We start from the raw sequence: 15,404 nt of genomic DNA, 5'->3' as shown, positions 1-15,404 counted from the left end.
ATCATTATTCATCGCACTATTGGAACTGCTACTTTAGACTACTAAGAGGGTGTGTATGTGTGTGTGTGTATGAGTGTGCTCAGTCATATCCAACTCTTTGTAACCCCATAGACTGTAGCCCGCCAGGCTCCTCTGTCCATGGAATTTTCCAGGCAAGAATACTGGAGTGGTTGCCATTTCCTTCTCCAGGGGATCTTCCCGATTCAGGGAAGATCAAACCCACATCTCTTGTGTCTCCTGCATTCCCAAGTGGATTCTTTACCACTAAGAGGGTAAGGTTTATCATACAGTAAAGAATCTGCCTGTAATGCAGGAGACCAGGATTTGATCTCCAGGTTGGGAAGATCCCCTGGAGAAGGAAATGGCAACCCAATTGGGTATTCTTGCCTGGAGAATTCCATGGACAGAGGAGCCTGGCAGACTGCAGTCCATGGACTTGCAAAGAGTGACAGGGCTGATCGAATAACACACTTACTTAAGAGGGTAAGCCAATATATTTCTATTCTTTATTGTTGGAGTACACACTTAAGGGGAATGAAATAAAAAATCTCAAAACCTGAAGCTTATACGTAGAGAGTATATTTAGAGATTATAGAGTATACTTGTACTGGAATGAACTGAAAAGTAGACTGTAAAAGATTCATGTGCTCAAAAAAATGTTTCAAAAAATAAAGCAGTTGAATTCAGGTATATTTTAAGAGAACCAGGGGTTGACTGGCTCTCCAGCTAACAAATCTTAACATCTTAAAATGTATTATCCAAAATTCCCTTCAGAATAATGTGAAGAAAGGTGGAATATTAGCATTCATATATTTTCACTGAGTTAACACTAGTGTAGTTTAGAAGATGGATTTAAATATATCATTATGTACAGTTGCTATTTAAAGCCCAAACGAGTGTCTGAAGCTCAAACTAGTGTTTGATATAAGGATTATATTTAGAATCCTAGCATTTGGTGGTGGTCATAGTGGTGTTAATGACCCCCCCTCCGGCTTTTTTTTTATAAACATGCAGTGTTTGGATTCTGTGCATAGTGGGTATGGCCCTTTAAATTATTTTTCTCAGTCATCTGCCCTGTTAAAATACGACCTTTCTCTGTAAAAAAAAAAAAAAAAGCAAATGGTAAAGCCTGAAGTTCAAATACGAGCTGCTTTCTTACATCTTCACAAGAAGCTGGCAAATACTGAAGCTCCTTTGGAGCAAGAACCAGTCATATTTAGATCCCAGAAGAACCATCTTCTTTTTTTTTAACCTTTTTATTTTGTACTGGATACAGCTGATTGGACCTAGAAACTCATACCGAGTGAAGTAAGTCAGACAGAAGAGCCATCCTGAGTCCAGTTCATTCATCTGTGCCATTTGCCCACTGGGGTTTACCTTTTCTCTTTGGACCAGACTTCAGCAGAAATCGCCGAACTAACACAGGTATCACCAACTATACCTATAGCTGTTGCTCTCAGTGTATATCATTATAACTAGTGCCATTTGGTTACATATATGGAGCACAAAGAATAGAGATTTTAAAAAGTAATTCAGTAAATTTAATCTTGTAGGAAAAAGAGCAAGTCATTCAGATTTAAAAATTACTTTACAAGGTAAATTGCCTCATTTTTTTCATGGTTTACCATTGAATACAACCGATAGTGTTGTTAGCCAATATTTCAATATATCTCTTGGATTAACTGAGTGGATAGACCAAATGATCACATCAATGAAGGAAGGATATGAATAATAAAATAATTATTTAATCAGTGATTAGTTGTTCTTGTCTGTACAACAGTATCTCTATTTCACACCTATATCCAGAATTTTCTTATATATGTGATGTAGCTTCCATATTCCTCATATATTCTAAATATGGTAAAGAATTTTTAAAAGCATTATAAATCTATTTCTGTACAATTGTGTTGTCTTATGAGAAGTTATCTTTAGGAAACTTTAAATGCTGTAAGTGAATATTATGAACACAGAGGCCTATATATTTTAATCATATTATAAAAGATACAATGTAGCTTAATTCTCTGAAGAAATGAAAATGTGTAAAATGTATTTTATTTGATGACACTGGCAAACTAGTGAACATAAGAATTTTTAATTTGCTTGTTATGAGAATTCTATTACATAGAATATTGTTGTTATTATCAAAATTATATTTAAACTATTTGAAGTAAATTAGCTTATCAAAAATTGCAAATAGCAATATTAATTTAATATAAATATATTTATACAAATACTTATATATAAATATTAATTTATTTCAAGGAAAATTGGTTGCTTTTAACCTGTACATTCAAATATTATGGACATAATGCCACACATCCTACAGGATTACTTAATTACAAATAAATCAACTCAAATCGCATTTGCAGGGCTTTCATTTTTAACAACTTGTTGGAAGAGGTTCTTTCAGAGATAATGGGAAGTAAAATACCTTTAATCATGAAAAAAGAATGAAGATAAAAAGATAGAAAAATATCAGGAGAACTGAGGAAAGAGAAATTTTAGAATACATTATGTAACACTATCTTTACAATACTAAATGACTCATAAAACTTATATTGGCATTTTTCTGGATAGAGACAGTTTTTAAGTATAGTATGAATATTTCATATATCATAGCACTGTTACCCTTTTAAAGTTGAAGTATATACCACATTTAGAGAACTCCAGGTAATAGGTGAAATGATATCTAAAGAGATGCTAACTGATAATTTTAAGAATGGGAAAGAAAATAATCTGAGATAAAAATCTTAAAAGAAAATTGCAAAAGTAAAATCATGCATCAGTAATTAAATGGCATGAAATAATGATGTCAGTAATACACAAAGAACCCAGAAAGATAGAACCTGAAAACTTAGTTTAAAAAAAGAAACCTGTAGATTTATGTGTCTTAGCATTGTTATTAAAATTTTTTAGAGATGAGTGGAAAACATGCAGCATATGCAACGGTGAAACACATTCCTTCCAAAAAGCCGACGCGAAAAGAAAGTGAGTGTTTCTTTCTCCCAATCCCTACTGAATTATGATATTATTCTTTCCCTCGGTAAACAATTTTTGTAAGGAATTTCATTTTAATTTAGCATATGACACATTATGTCTAACTCATTCTAAAGATTTTGTCATTTAAAAGATTTGCATAGTGGACTTTACTTAGTAAGAAGAAAAAGTTACATAAATCTCCTTCATTTGGTAAAAATAAAACTTTGTCAACTCTATTCAAACATATTTATAACCTACATGCTTTCTGAGAAATACTGTGACTATTAAAAGATTTCTCTTTTAATCTCCAGAGACAAAAGAGCAGCTAATCTACACAGAAGTGAAAACAGTCACTTCGCAGTCCAACCAGAGAAAGATAACAAGAACTGAATCACCTGAAGAAAAAGGTAAAATTTATGTAGAGGCCTAGCTTGTTGTTGTTTATTCACTAAGTCGTGTAAGACTCTTTTTGCGACCCATGGACTTAGCCCATCAAGTTCCTCTGTCCATGGGATTTCCCAGGCAAGAGTACTGGAGTGGGCTGCCATTTCCTTCTCTAGGAGATCTTCCCAAACCAGAAATCAAACCTGCATCTCCTTCTTGGCAGGTGGATTCTTTACCACTGACCCACAAGGGAAGCCAGACCTAGCTTACATGTCCTCCAGTTGCTGAGTTTACCATGGTACCAAATTACTAAGCCTGCCCAGTTTCACGTGGTTGCTTAAACTACATCCTATAACATAAACAAAAAAAGTAGTATTGAAAATGGAATGTCCATAGTTAGTATATTACAGATAAATAATGTAGTTTGGGTGCTAGATACATAAATTCGTAACTGAGCAATCAAGTGGGAAAATTCATTCTTTTCGATTTGTTTGGAAACAATTGTGACTTTCCTGATATTATAATCCACTTTTTCTATGAAGTTTCAAGAAACAATGAATGATAACATTATTTGATACATGTTTGGAGTTATAATTTCTTCTACTGATGAAACTACAGCAAAGTTCCAATGAGAAAATGATGGGTATTTATATATATATATACTTTGTATGCATGGAAGCACACAATATTTACAAAATTATAAATATACTCTGATCATGGGTCAATAAATTTGACTTATACAGATATGTTTTAGAAGTATGTTTTCATTTCAAAAACCAAATACCCATATTTGATATTTGCTTTGTATTCATAAATCATAGAGATGAATCAGAGGGTTATTTTGATAAAGTTAGAATAAGTGACTTTCCTAAGAGATACAGTTAACAGAACAGAATAACTTTCAGTTCACTGATGTTTCAAATTGTTCATTATCCATTTCAATTTATAATTTCAAGTTTGAAGACATTCAAGAGTTAGGGTCTTGAATTTATGGACCATCTCCCTCTAAACCCTGCTCTGTAACTTAATCTTTCCTCTGCTGATCTTCTCAGCCTCTTTTTTTTCCCCCTCTGGACAGGGTCTTCGGTTCCATTTCCTTGGTTTTTCACAGTAGTGATTCTCGGAATCTTCTGTTTCCTTCTCCTTTTAACCACAGGAATCTTAGGATTTCTGGGTAAGTTAAACAAGACCTGTGCCCTGAACCAAACGTCTCCTCCCTTGGGAATTGCTATTTTTATCAGTCTTCTTTGCCCAGTGGTTCCAAAGCTGTGATCTCCAGTGCTACCCAAGAAACCTTTCCACCATCACCACTAATGTAATCCCTTGGACAATCCCCAAGTTCCTCAAAAGTTTCTAATGTCTTCTTTACTGACACAGCCTGGATCATATTCAGGATACTTCCAGGAAAGACTATATTTCAGCTTTTATTGATGACTGATCATACTTTGTGAACATTAATTTCTCTGTACTCCCTGACACCTTTCATAAATAGTCCAATCCTCCTGCAATCTCCATTCTGCAGTTCAAACTTACTTTTTAAAATTGTTTATTCTCACAAACACCTAATACAACCCAACAATGCTTTTTCTCCTATACTATTACAGTCACCTCCTAAAGTCAACAGACTTTCAAAACACTATTGCAATTGCCAGATAAACTTCTCCAAGTATATCTATGATCATGTCATCAAAATGCCAAGAAACTGTATCATCCTGTATTGAATTATGTTAAAATTCCCCTACTTATATTTGGTTTTGTGAATCACAGTTTTATTTCAACCAAATGATTTTTAACTTTCCTCCCTATGTACAAATTGGCTTCAGATAACTTCAGATCATTTGCTGGTCCCTGCAGGTTCTCTAAGCTACAGCACATTTGTTTATGCTATTCTCTTCATCTGGACAGCCTTCCTCATGTAGCCTGCCTCTGCCTATGGACATTTTAGACATCCCTCAAGGCCCATTTCACAGGACATGGATGACTTTTCTAAATCATTCATGATCTATTTTCTAACTCCCTAGCCTGGAGAATCCCAGGGATGGCGGAGCCTGGTCGGCTGCCGTCTATGGGGTCGCACAGAGTCGGACACGACTGAAGCGACTTAGCAGCAGCAGCAGCAACTTGATTTCAGTTCTCTCTGTCTAAAACCCATTTTGTGACTTTTTATTATTATTTTCTATTGGAGTATAATTGCTTTACAATGTCGCTTTAGGTTCTCTTGTACAATGAAGTGAATCAGCTATATGTATAGATATATCCCCTCCCTCTTGGACCTCCATCCCACCCATGTAGGTCATCGCAGAGCACCAGGCTAAGGTTTCTATGCTATACAGCAAGTTCTCACTAGCTATTTTATACCTGGTAGTGTATATATGTCAATTCTAATCTCCCAATTCATCCCACTCTCCCCTTCCCCTCCATGCCCACCTGTCCGTTCTCTACCTCTGCATCTCTGTTCCTGCCCTGCAAATAGGTTCATCAGTACCATTTTTTTAGATTCCATATATATGCATTAATATGTGATATTTGCTTTTCTCTTTCTGACTTACTTCACTCTGTATAATAGGCTCTGCATTTTTCTACCTCAGTTTAATTGACTCAAATTCATTCCTTTCTATGGCTAAGAAATATTCAAGTGTTTATACGTACCACAACTTCTTTATCCACTCATCTGTCAGTGGACATCTATGTATCTTCCATGTCCTGACTATTGCAAATAGTGCTGCAATGAACATTAGGGTACATGTGTCTTTTTGAATTATGGTTTTCTCAGGATATATGTCCAGTAGTGGGATTGCTATTTCATAAGGTAGTTTCATTCCTAGTTTTTTAAAGGAATCTCCATGATGTTCTCCCTAGAGACTGTATCAATTTACATTCTCACCAATAGTGGAAGAGGGTTCCCTTTTCTCCACATCCTCTGCAGCATTTATTTACAAACCAAACTCTTTCAATTACATATCTGTGTGTATACATACAATCATGTATATAACAAATATATGTTACTTTTATTAATATATAATTCTCCTATCGTTCATTCTTCCTTTTACTATGTAAAATTCAATGACTTCAAGTATATTCAGAGTTGTACATCCATGAAACTGAAACTGTTAGTCATTCAGTTGTATCTGACTGTTTGTGACACTATGAGCTGTAGCCCACTAGGCTCTTCTGTCCATGGGATTTCCCAGGCAAGAATTCTTGAGTGGGTTGCTGTTTCCTTCTCCAGGGGATCTTCCTGACCCAGGGATCAAACCTAGGTCTCCTGCATTGCAGGCAGATTCTTTTCCATCTGAGTCACCAGGGAAGCCTAACTTTAATCAATATTAGAGCATTTTCATGACCACAAAAATGAATCTCATACCCATTAGCAATTGCTTCCCATTTGTCTCCAATTTGCCAGCCTAAAGCAAACAGACAATCTGTTTTAATCTCTGTAGATTTTCCTATTTTGGACATTTCTTAAACTTGGAATCATATAATACATGGTCTTCTGTGATTGGCTTCTTTAACTTAATATAATGCTTCCAAGGGTCATTCATGATGGGATGTATCAGTATGACATTCCTTCTAACGGCCAAAAAATATTCCACTGTATGGATATAATTAATCTATATATTAATCTTTTATAAAATATATAATTTGCAAATGCTTTCTCCCATTATTTGTATTATTTTTTACTCTCTTGTCGTAACTTTTAATGTGTAAAAGTTTTTAATTTTGATGCAGTCTAGTTTACTCTTACTTTGATTACTTGTGCTTTTGGTATCATATCTAAGAAACCATTGCCTAATCCAGGATCACAACTTTCACCTATGTTATCTAATGCCATAGTTTTAACTTTTTCATGTGTGTGCTTGATCCATTCTGAGTTAATTTTCATATGTGTTATAAGGTGAACATGGGATATCTTTCCAATTATTTAGGTCCTTAACTTTTAATGACTTTGTTTTTAAAGTACATGTTTTACACATCTCTGCTAAATGTATTCCTGAATATTTTATTATTTTTAATTCTATTATAAATGGAACATTTTTCTTAATGTTATTTTAAGATTGTTCATTGCTAGTGTTGAGATCACAAGCTTTAACCTTAACAATCCAAATACCTTAGCATCCCTAAAGGATTTTTTATGATGTAATTTTTGTCTTTCTTTATACTCTTAGCTCCCTAAAAAGCACAGGAATAAAACTCCTGAACATTAACTGACGTATTAAAATTTAAGTTATGCTTTTTAGTCCGCCCTATGTTATGTTTTTCTAAAGCTAATTATGTACAGTAAAGTTTTCCAGGGTGGATTACAAAAACCTCCATTGGACAATGGAACACAAGAAAATTCTGCATCTAAAAACATGACTTTCAAAGAGAAACCACTTAACAGAGGTAGGTAGATATGAAGCCTGAGACCAACTAGTTTCTTCTCAGTTTCTCTCCATCACTTGATAATTTGCTCAAACTGGATTTTCTTTTGGCTCAGCCAATTGTGAAGTCCAACTTTCATTTTATTTAATTGGAGAAAAAAACTCAGCCTTTTAAATCATCATTTCTCAAAATAATACTTTTTCTACCAAGAAATCATTCATTTCTTTTAGCACATTCTCTAATCATTATCATATGTCCTCATGTGGGTACGTAGATCAGGTACTAGGTTAATGTATCAATGCTAAGTTAAAATCAGCCCTGTACCTAGAGACTTTTTTTAGTCTAGAGAATACAAAGAAGTTGTTTTCCCTTGTGAAGTCTTCTCTGTAAAGGTTGTGAGGGAAAAACACTAATTTTCTAAGATATATCTCCTAGAGAACTTTAATAATTTTGTGCATAGATTTGGAGGATGTAAATCATCTCCCTAAGGCCAGGAACTTCAGAAATGAAGTCCATACATTTCATGAAATCAATATTTTTACAAGGACTAGAAAGGATTCCTTAAAGCTAAATTCCAGAGCATTCCTTTCAAGATACACCCTGAACGGTCTCCGGGGAATATCTTTTGTTTTCAAGGAAAAGAATGTAAAAGTAAATGGTCGTGTTGTGGACAGAAGTGTTACTATTTTTCGGATGAATTAAAGAACTTTGAAGACAGTAAAAAAATCTGCAAGCAAATGGCCTCCACCCTTCTTAAGATAGACAATAAGAAAGAACTGGTGATGTATTTCTGCTTTCCATTTCACACTGTGTTAATTCAGCCATATATATTGGCTGAGCTGGGTCTTCCTTGCTGCCCTTGGTCTCAGTAGTAGTGGTGCATGGGTTTAGTTGTTCTGTGGCAAGTGGAATCTTCCTGGACTGGGGATCCAAGTTGTGTCCCCCATATTGGCAGACAGATTATTAATTACTTGGCCACCAGGGAAGTCCTGTTAGCTAAATCTTAATGCTCGATAATATTTGAGTGTCCATAGTTTACAGTTGTAAGTTGATTCAGATCTAAATAGTATTCATGTTAAAGTCAGAAATACAAGTAGAAATGAAGTTGGAATTTCATTTAATTCATCTAATCCATGCAGTTTGAGGCACTTCCCTGGTGACTCAGATCGTAAAGAATCTGCCTGCAGTGTGGGAGACCTGGGTTCAATCCCTGGATTGGGGAGATCCCCTGGAGGAGGGCATGGCATCCTACTTCAATATTCTTGCCTGGAGAATCCCCATGGACAGAGGAGTCTGGTGGGCTACAGTCCATGAGTTTGCAAAGAGTTGGACACAGCTGATGACTAAGCACAGCACAGAGTTTTCCAGTAGAGCAAATGTAAAGGTGAATATGAAGCAATTAGAAAAAAAAATTTTTTAATATGTCATTTTATCAGAGATAATTATATTTTCGTACTGATAATTTCATGGAAATGTAGCTTTCTTCTTTCTGGAAAAAATGTGTTTTTACCTTCAACAAAATTAAGAAATACAATATTACCACTGAGTTTAAGGTAAAAGGAAGAACAGGGTCGATGCACATTACAGGATGCTCGGGGCTGGTATGCGGGGATGACCCAGAGGGAAGATAAGGGGAGGAAGGAGGTGGGAGGGGGGTTCGGGAGGGCGAACTCATGTACACATGGGGGGGATTCATGTCAATGTTTGGCAAAACCAACCAATATAATATTGTAAAATAATTAGCCTCCAATAAAAATTTTAAAAAAATAAAAATAAATAAAAATAAAAAATAAAAATTTCAAAAATAAAATGTAAGATTAATTAATTCCAAGTCATATTATATTTTAGCTCATACTAGAAAATTTAACTGTTTCATAATCACTAACCTTGATTTGGATAGCAAAATCATTTACTATTATTTGTTCAAGAAATATATATTCTTACATTCCAGTTTGAGGAGAATCTTTTAATATCCTCTCACAGATAAAGAGACACAGGACTCACTCCGTTTCTGTTCTAGTCCGATTATCCATATCCTTGGCTTTTAACAACTCATAAGTAGCTATAAATATTTGAACTTGAAAACCATCAAGAAAACAAAGCAAATCTGAACCCGAAATGAAGACATCTGTAGAGTCCCTGAATTAACCTCCTTTTTACTCCAAGGGGCTTCCCGGGCAGCTCAGACAGTAAAGAATCTGCCTGCAATACAGGAGATCTGTGTTCGATCTCTGGGTGGGGAAGACCCCCTTAAGAAGGGAATGGCAACTCGCTCTAGTATTCTTGACTAGAGAATTCCATGGACAGAGGAGTCTGATGGGCTCAAGAATCAGTTTTAGAGTCCAGAAGCCCTAACATTTCATACAGTGTATCTTCATCATGAAATAAAAGCATCTATGAAAACCGTGAAATTGAATGTCAAATTTTATGACTAGATTATATATGTAATTATTTTTCTGGGTAGAGAAGTTAAGTTTTTACATCTTCTCTATGGTAAAGGAAAAAAAAAGAAAATAAAAACTAAGGGTGAACAGTAAAGCAGAATAGGGAAACGGAATTTATAGTCAGAAACCCTCTATTTTACTCCTTTTCACACGTTTCTTTGCTTGTAATAAAACTGGGTATATTTTCTTTCCAACTTATTTTAGGAAGATCACATGAGATAACACACGTGCATTGTTGTTTGTTGTTTATTCGACTAGTAGCGTCCAACTCTTTTGTGAACCCATGGACTGTAGCCTGCCAGGATCCTCTGTCCGTGGGATTTCCCAGGCAATACTGGAGTGGGTGGCTATTTCCTTCTCTGGGGACTCTTTCCGAACCAAGTATTAAACCTTCATTGGCAGGCAGGCTCTTTACCATTGAGCAACCAAGGAAGTCCAAACATATGTGCATACATGTTGTAAAATTAAGTTACAAGATGAACATCAGTTACATTTATACTTATCAAGTAATTTCCAGTCACCTGTACAACACCTCATCTGATAGCATAAAGACCACTCCTTCAAGATGCTCACTACCTCTTGAAGAAATAAGCATAGTACTTATGAAACAAAAATATAAAATGGCATTGGTAAGAACTTCACATCTATCACACCTGGACCTCAAAAAGTAAACAATTTTGCTCAGAATTTGTTCTTCAGTTACAAGTATCAGTTTTGAAAGCAAATTAAGAGATTTCAGTCTGAAGATTAAATGAGATAGGTACAGGACTTCCCTAGCATACAGTGGTTTTGATTTTGCATTCCAACACACGATGTATGGTTTTGACACCTGGTCAGGATGCTAAGAGCCTACATCCCTCTCAATCAAAAAACCAAAGTACAAAACAGGAGAGATATTGTAACACATTCAACAAAGACTTTAGAGAAAAAGATCCATCACCAAAAAAACTTTAAAAATAAAGGCCAACTAAGTGTTATTTTATATTTCATTTATATTATATTTCACTATATTTAATACAACTAAGATTCTATTATTTTTTCATTTGAACAGAAACAGGATGAAGTTGATCTTTCTAATTTTTGTTATAAAAATAATAAAAAGATTATTATTTCATTTTAGAAGAATAGAAAGACTTTTTTTCCTCATAGAATATATGTCTTTTTACTACAGAACTTCATTCAAGGCCAACTATCCTATTTCTATTGGATTGGATTATCTCGTAAAGGAACCAAAGAACAATGGACATGGGAAGATAAGTCAATACCCTCTCTCCAATTGTAAGTCTCTAGAATAGATAGCAATTAATAAGTTCCAGATTCTAGTTTACATTTCTAAAAGTAAACAGGAATATGCACACATTCGTATGTAGATGTATATACATACATATATGGGCATATACAGGTGACTCAGTGGTAAAGAATCTGCTGGCAATGCAGGAGACGTTTGATCCCTGGGTCGGGAAGATCCCCTGGAGAATGGCAACCCACTGCAATATTCTTGCCTGGGAAATCTCATGAACAGAGGAGGCTGGCAGTCTGCAGTCCATGGTGTTGTAAAGACTCGCACGTGACTGAGCGACTGAGCACATACATGGGCATACACATACATACACATGCATACAAAGAATTTAAGTTCAGAAAATGAGTATATGAAGAGAGGAAGGCTTTTCAACTTGATTGTTATAATCCTCATAAAGTATGCTTTAGATTATTACAAGGAAAGGAAAAGAATATACCTTAACTTTGGACCAATCTTTCTTATGTCTGCATTAGTGAATGTCTATTTTACTTTATTTATGTGCTTTTTTTTTCTGTTAAGTGATTGGAAAGAGTCAAACAAAGGAAACTGTGCATATATTAAAGCAACGAAGATGTCTGCTGATGACTGTTCCAGACTGATATACTTTATTTGTGAGAAGTAAGTTGCTTGTCTTGCTACCTAATGAAACAACAACCAAGGACACATACAACAACTTTTCCTTATAAAAACTCAGACCCTTGGAAGTCCAGTCTGTATATCTCTCATTTCTGAATATCTTTGCTTTGTTATGGGCTGCACCTATATTCTAGCTTGATAGAGATACGTTGTGGACCCTCCACTTCTGCCTCTTTCAAATGGAGATCTGAGATCACACCATTATGAGCACAGGTTGGTAGAGTGAGAAAGTATCAGTGCTTCTCATGCACCTTAGGACGCAAAGCTCTGTATACTCAATTTCTGCAACTCAGACAGATCTAGTAAGTCATCTTGCAAACTGTTGTCACTGTCGTGTACATTTTACCTGAGATTTAATGCTAAGAATAATGTCATTATTCTATACTGATGGTATATACGTTTGGTTGATTCCTTATGTTTTAGCAAAGAGATAGTATAGTAACTGGAAAGAAAATAAATAGCATATTGAATCAGATCTGTGTTTGTGACCTACACCACAACTAATAGCTTGAGTGCTCTCTGGTAAGCCCAAACTTCTGGGTGTGTTTCCATATTGCAAAGAGACTGTACCATTATATATTCTATTAGCAGTGTATGACAATTCCATTTGCTTGTGTTCTGCCAGTATTTAATATTGATAACCTTTAAAATCATTTTAATAATGGTGTGGTATACTAAAGTTGTGATTATACTTGTGTATCTCTAATGAATAAATGATGTGCACCATCTTTTCATATGATTTTATTAACCACAGATCTCCTATGGTAAAGACTGATTAAAATATTTTGCCTATTTTTATTGGATTGTTCATTTTCTTATTATTGAGTTCTGAGAGTTCTTTCTTTATATATTTTGGATGTTAGTATTTCATCAGACATTTCTTTTATAAATCCACCTTCCAGCGTACCTTGTATTCTCTTAATATTGTTTTTAGAAGTTTAGATGAGCAAAAGTGTGTAACTTGATGAAGTGCAATTAATGTTTTAAACATATATTTTTATATTTAAGAAGCTTTTAATTAAGAAATCTTTAATTAACCTGAACTTGAAAATTTTTCTCCTATGCCTTTTTCTAGAAGTTCTAAGTTTACATTGAATTCTATATTCCATTTCAAGTTAATTTTCTGAATTCTTTTTAAAAATGCTTTGCAAGGAGATGTCTAGTTATTTCAGCACCTCTTTTTGAAAACTGTACACTTCCGTTGAATTTTTGTGGCACTTTTGCCAAAATCAATTGACCACATATGCATGGATCTATTTCTAAACCTCTATCCTGTTTCATTGATCTGAATATCTGCCTTCTTTCACCAATATCTTGAAATGATGTGTGTTCTCCTGCTTTATCTTTTTCAAAAAAATTTTGTCATCTTTTTTGCAAAGAAGAAAAAATCTACTTGGTGGCCATTTTTAATTATAATTCCATTACCTGGTAAATAAAACCTTAGCTACTTGAAAAAAATGGCTGATTCTAAGATAGGAGTAAGGTATATATAAGAAGAGCCTGGAGATTTCCGTAGTTCTTGAAAATGGAGAAGTGCTTAAAACAGTAGGGGTATGTCAACAGGATTGAGGAACTAGGTAAGGAATTAACCAATGGCCAAGGCTGGAACAATTTAAGCAACAAAAACCAATAAAAGAAATAGTATTGAATTTAAACCCCAATATAAAATATCCATGAGTCCACAGTAGTATAAAATGATTAACACTTAAGTAAATGAGGGAGATGAAACAGATTTCCTGTGCAAAAAATTTCTAAATAAGTAATGTTAATACTCTTGCCTGAAGGTGATGGGACTCCTTATTCCTTAAGTACTTACTGCACATAATGATTTCCTTCCAAAGAAATGATTATAGAGTCATATGGAAGGGGAAACTAAGAGTGACGTTAGAGTGGAAAACCTGATAAACACCATCTCAGTGAGCAAAGGTAACATCAACAGTGATGTCATGTTCACATTTCATTCTCTTAATATGATGTGATAAAATTTGCACTCTATGGTCCTCCCCCAAACTTTCAACCCCAATCTACTCATGAGAAAAATTTCAGACAAATCCAAATGAGGGCTATCCTAAAATATACCTACCTAGTACTTTGCAGAACCATCAAGATCATCAAATATAAGGAAAGTCTATAATAGCCAAGGAGAGCCTAAGAAGACATGACATCTAAATGTCATGTCGTAACCTGGATGGGATTCTGGAATAGAAAAAGAAAATAGGTAAAAAAAATTCAGGAAGCATAAATGAACTACAGATTTTAGTTACTAAAAATGCTTTGATGGTGATTTATTAATTACAACAAAAGTGGACATGAGTTTGAGCAAGCTCTGGGAGATGGTGATGGACAGGGAAGCCTGGCATGCTGCAGTACATGGGGTTGCAGAGTCGGACACGACTGAGCAACTGAACAACAGGGGATGGGGGAGGCAGTGACAAGCTGGAGATTAGCACTGACATATACACTTTACTATATATAAAATATATAACTAATAAGAACCTGCTGTATAGCACAGGGAACTCTACTCAATACTCTGTAAGGCCTATATGGGAAAACAATCTAAAAACAGAGAAGATACAAGGATGTATATAAGTGAATCACTTTGCTGTACACCTGAAATGAACACACATTGTAAATCAACTAGAATCCAATAAAAACATTGTTAAAAGAAAAAAATATGTATGTCTTTTATACAATATGTGTCTTTCTTAAATATTTGCTTTTGCCCCTAAAACAAAACAAAACAAAACATGTCCTCCCAAATATAGTTCATGAGGTAAGGGCCTGTTTGCCTCTCAAGTTCTTTTCATCACATAGTAGACTTCAAAGTGCACAGTCAATGTTCAGTGAAGACTGTGGAGTCAATGATACCCCTCTGTTTTCTACATGTTATACTATGATGATATATTAACTACTGATCTATGAAAATATTTTAGATAAAGGAATACAGAATTGATGTCAGTGAATCTCAATACACAAATAGTTTTTAAATTTTAGATGAATATGTGGATGACTAATACAAAATAAATTACTAAGAAAATTGAAAGCACTAGAAAATAAAGGAATAAAAATTCATGTTTTTCCTGAAAAATATTTTATGACCTTTAAACATAGCCAGAACTTTGTTCCTCATAGGTTAGGACTGATTCTTGGGTTTTTCAAATGTCTTAATATTTCACCATTTAGCTACTTTGTAATTTGAGAAATCTGGATTTGAACAATCATTAAATAATGATAAAATGGATAAGTATACAATTAATTTTCTATAAATATTCCCCCTCATATAATGCCAAATTTTAGAG

General features: G+C 34.6%; 1 protein-coding gene across 1 annotated transcript; it reads left to right on the top strand.

Annotated features, from left to right (window-relative positions):
- The first annotated feature begins 1,183 nt into the window (after nt 1-1,183).
- On the top strand, nt 1,184-12,871 carry LOC148777704 (killer cell lectin-like receptor 2). Its single transcript, XM_088836742.1, has 8 exons — nt 1,184-1,425; nt 2,917-2,988; nt 3,291-3,386; nt 4,442-4,537; nt 7,648-7,746; nt 8,362-8,504; nt 11,341-11,447; nt 11,989-12,871. Exons 2-8 carry the CDS (start codon nt 2,919-2,921, stop codon nt 12,089-12,091), a joined length of 714 nt encoding a protein of 237 aa, XP_088692868.1. The 5' UTR covers nt 1,184-1,425; nt 2,917-2,918; the 3' UTR covers nt 12,092-12,871.
- The last annotated feature ends 2,533 nt before the right edge of the window (nt 12,872-15,404 follow it).

Source organism: Moschus berezovskii, chromosome 6 (assembly GCF_049115385.1).
Source record: "Moschus berezovskii isolate FMDL1 chromosome 6, NW_MosBer_1.0, whole genome shotgun sequence".
Lineage (NCBI taxonomy): Eukaryota > Metazoa > Chordata > Mammalia > Artiodactyla > Moschidae > Moschus > Moschus berezovskii.
This window is presented reverse-complemented; position numbering and strand designations above follow the sequence as displayed.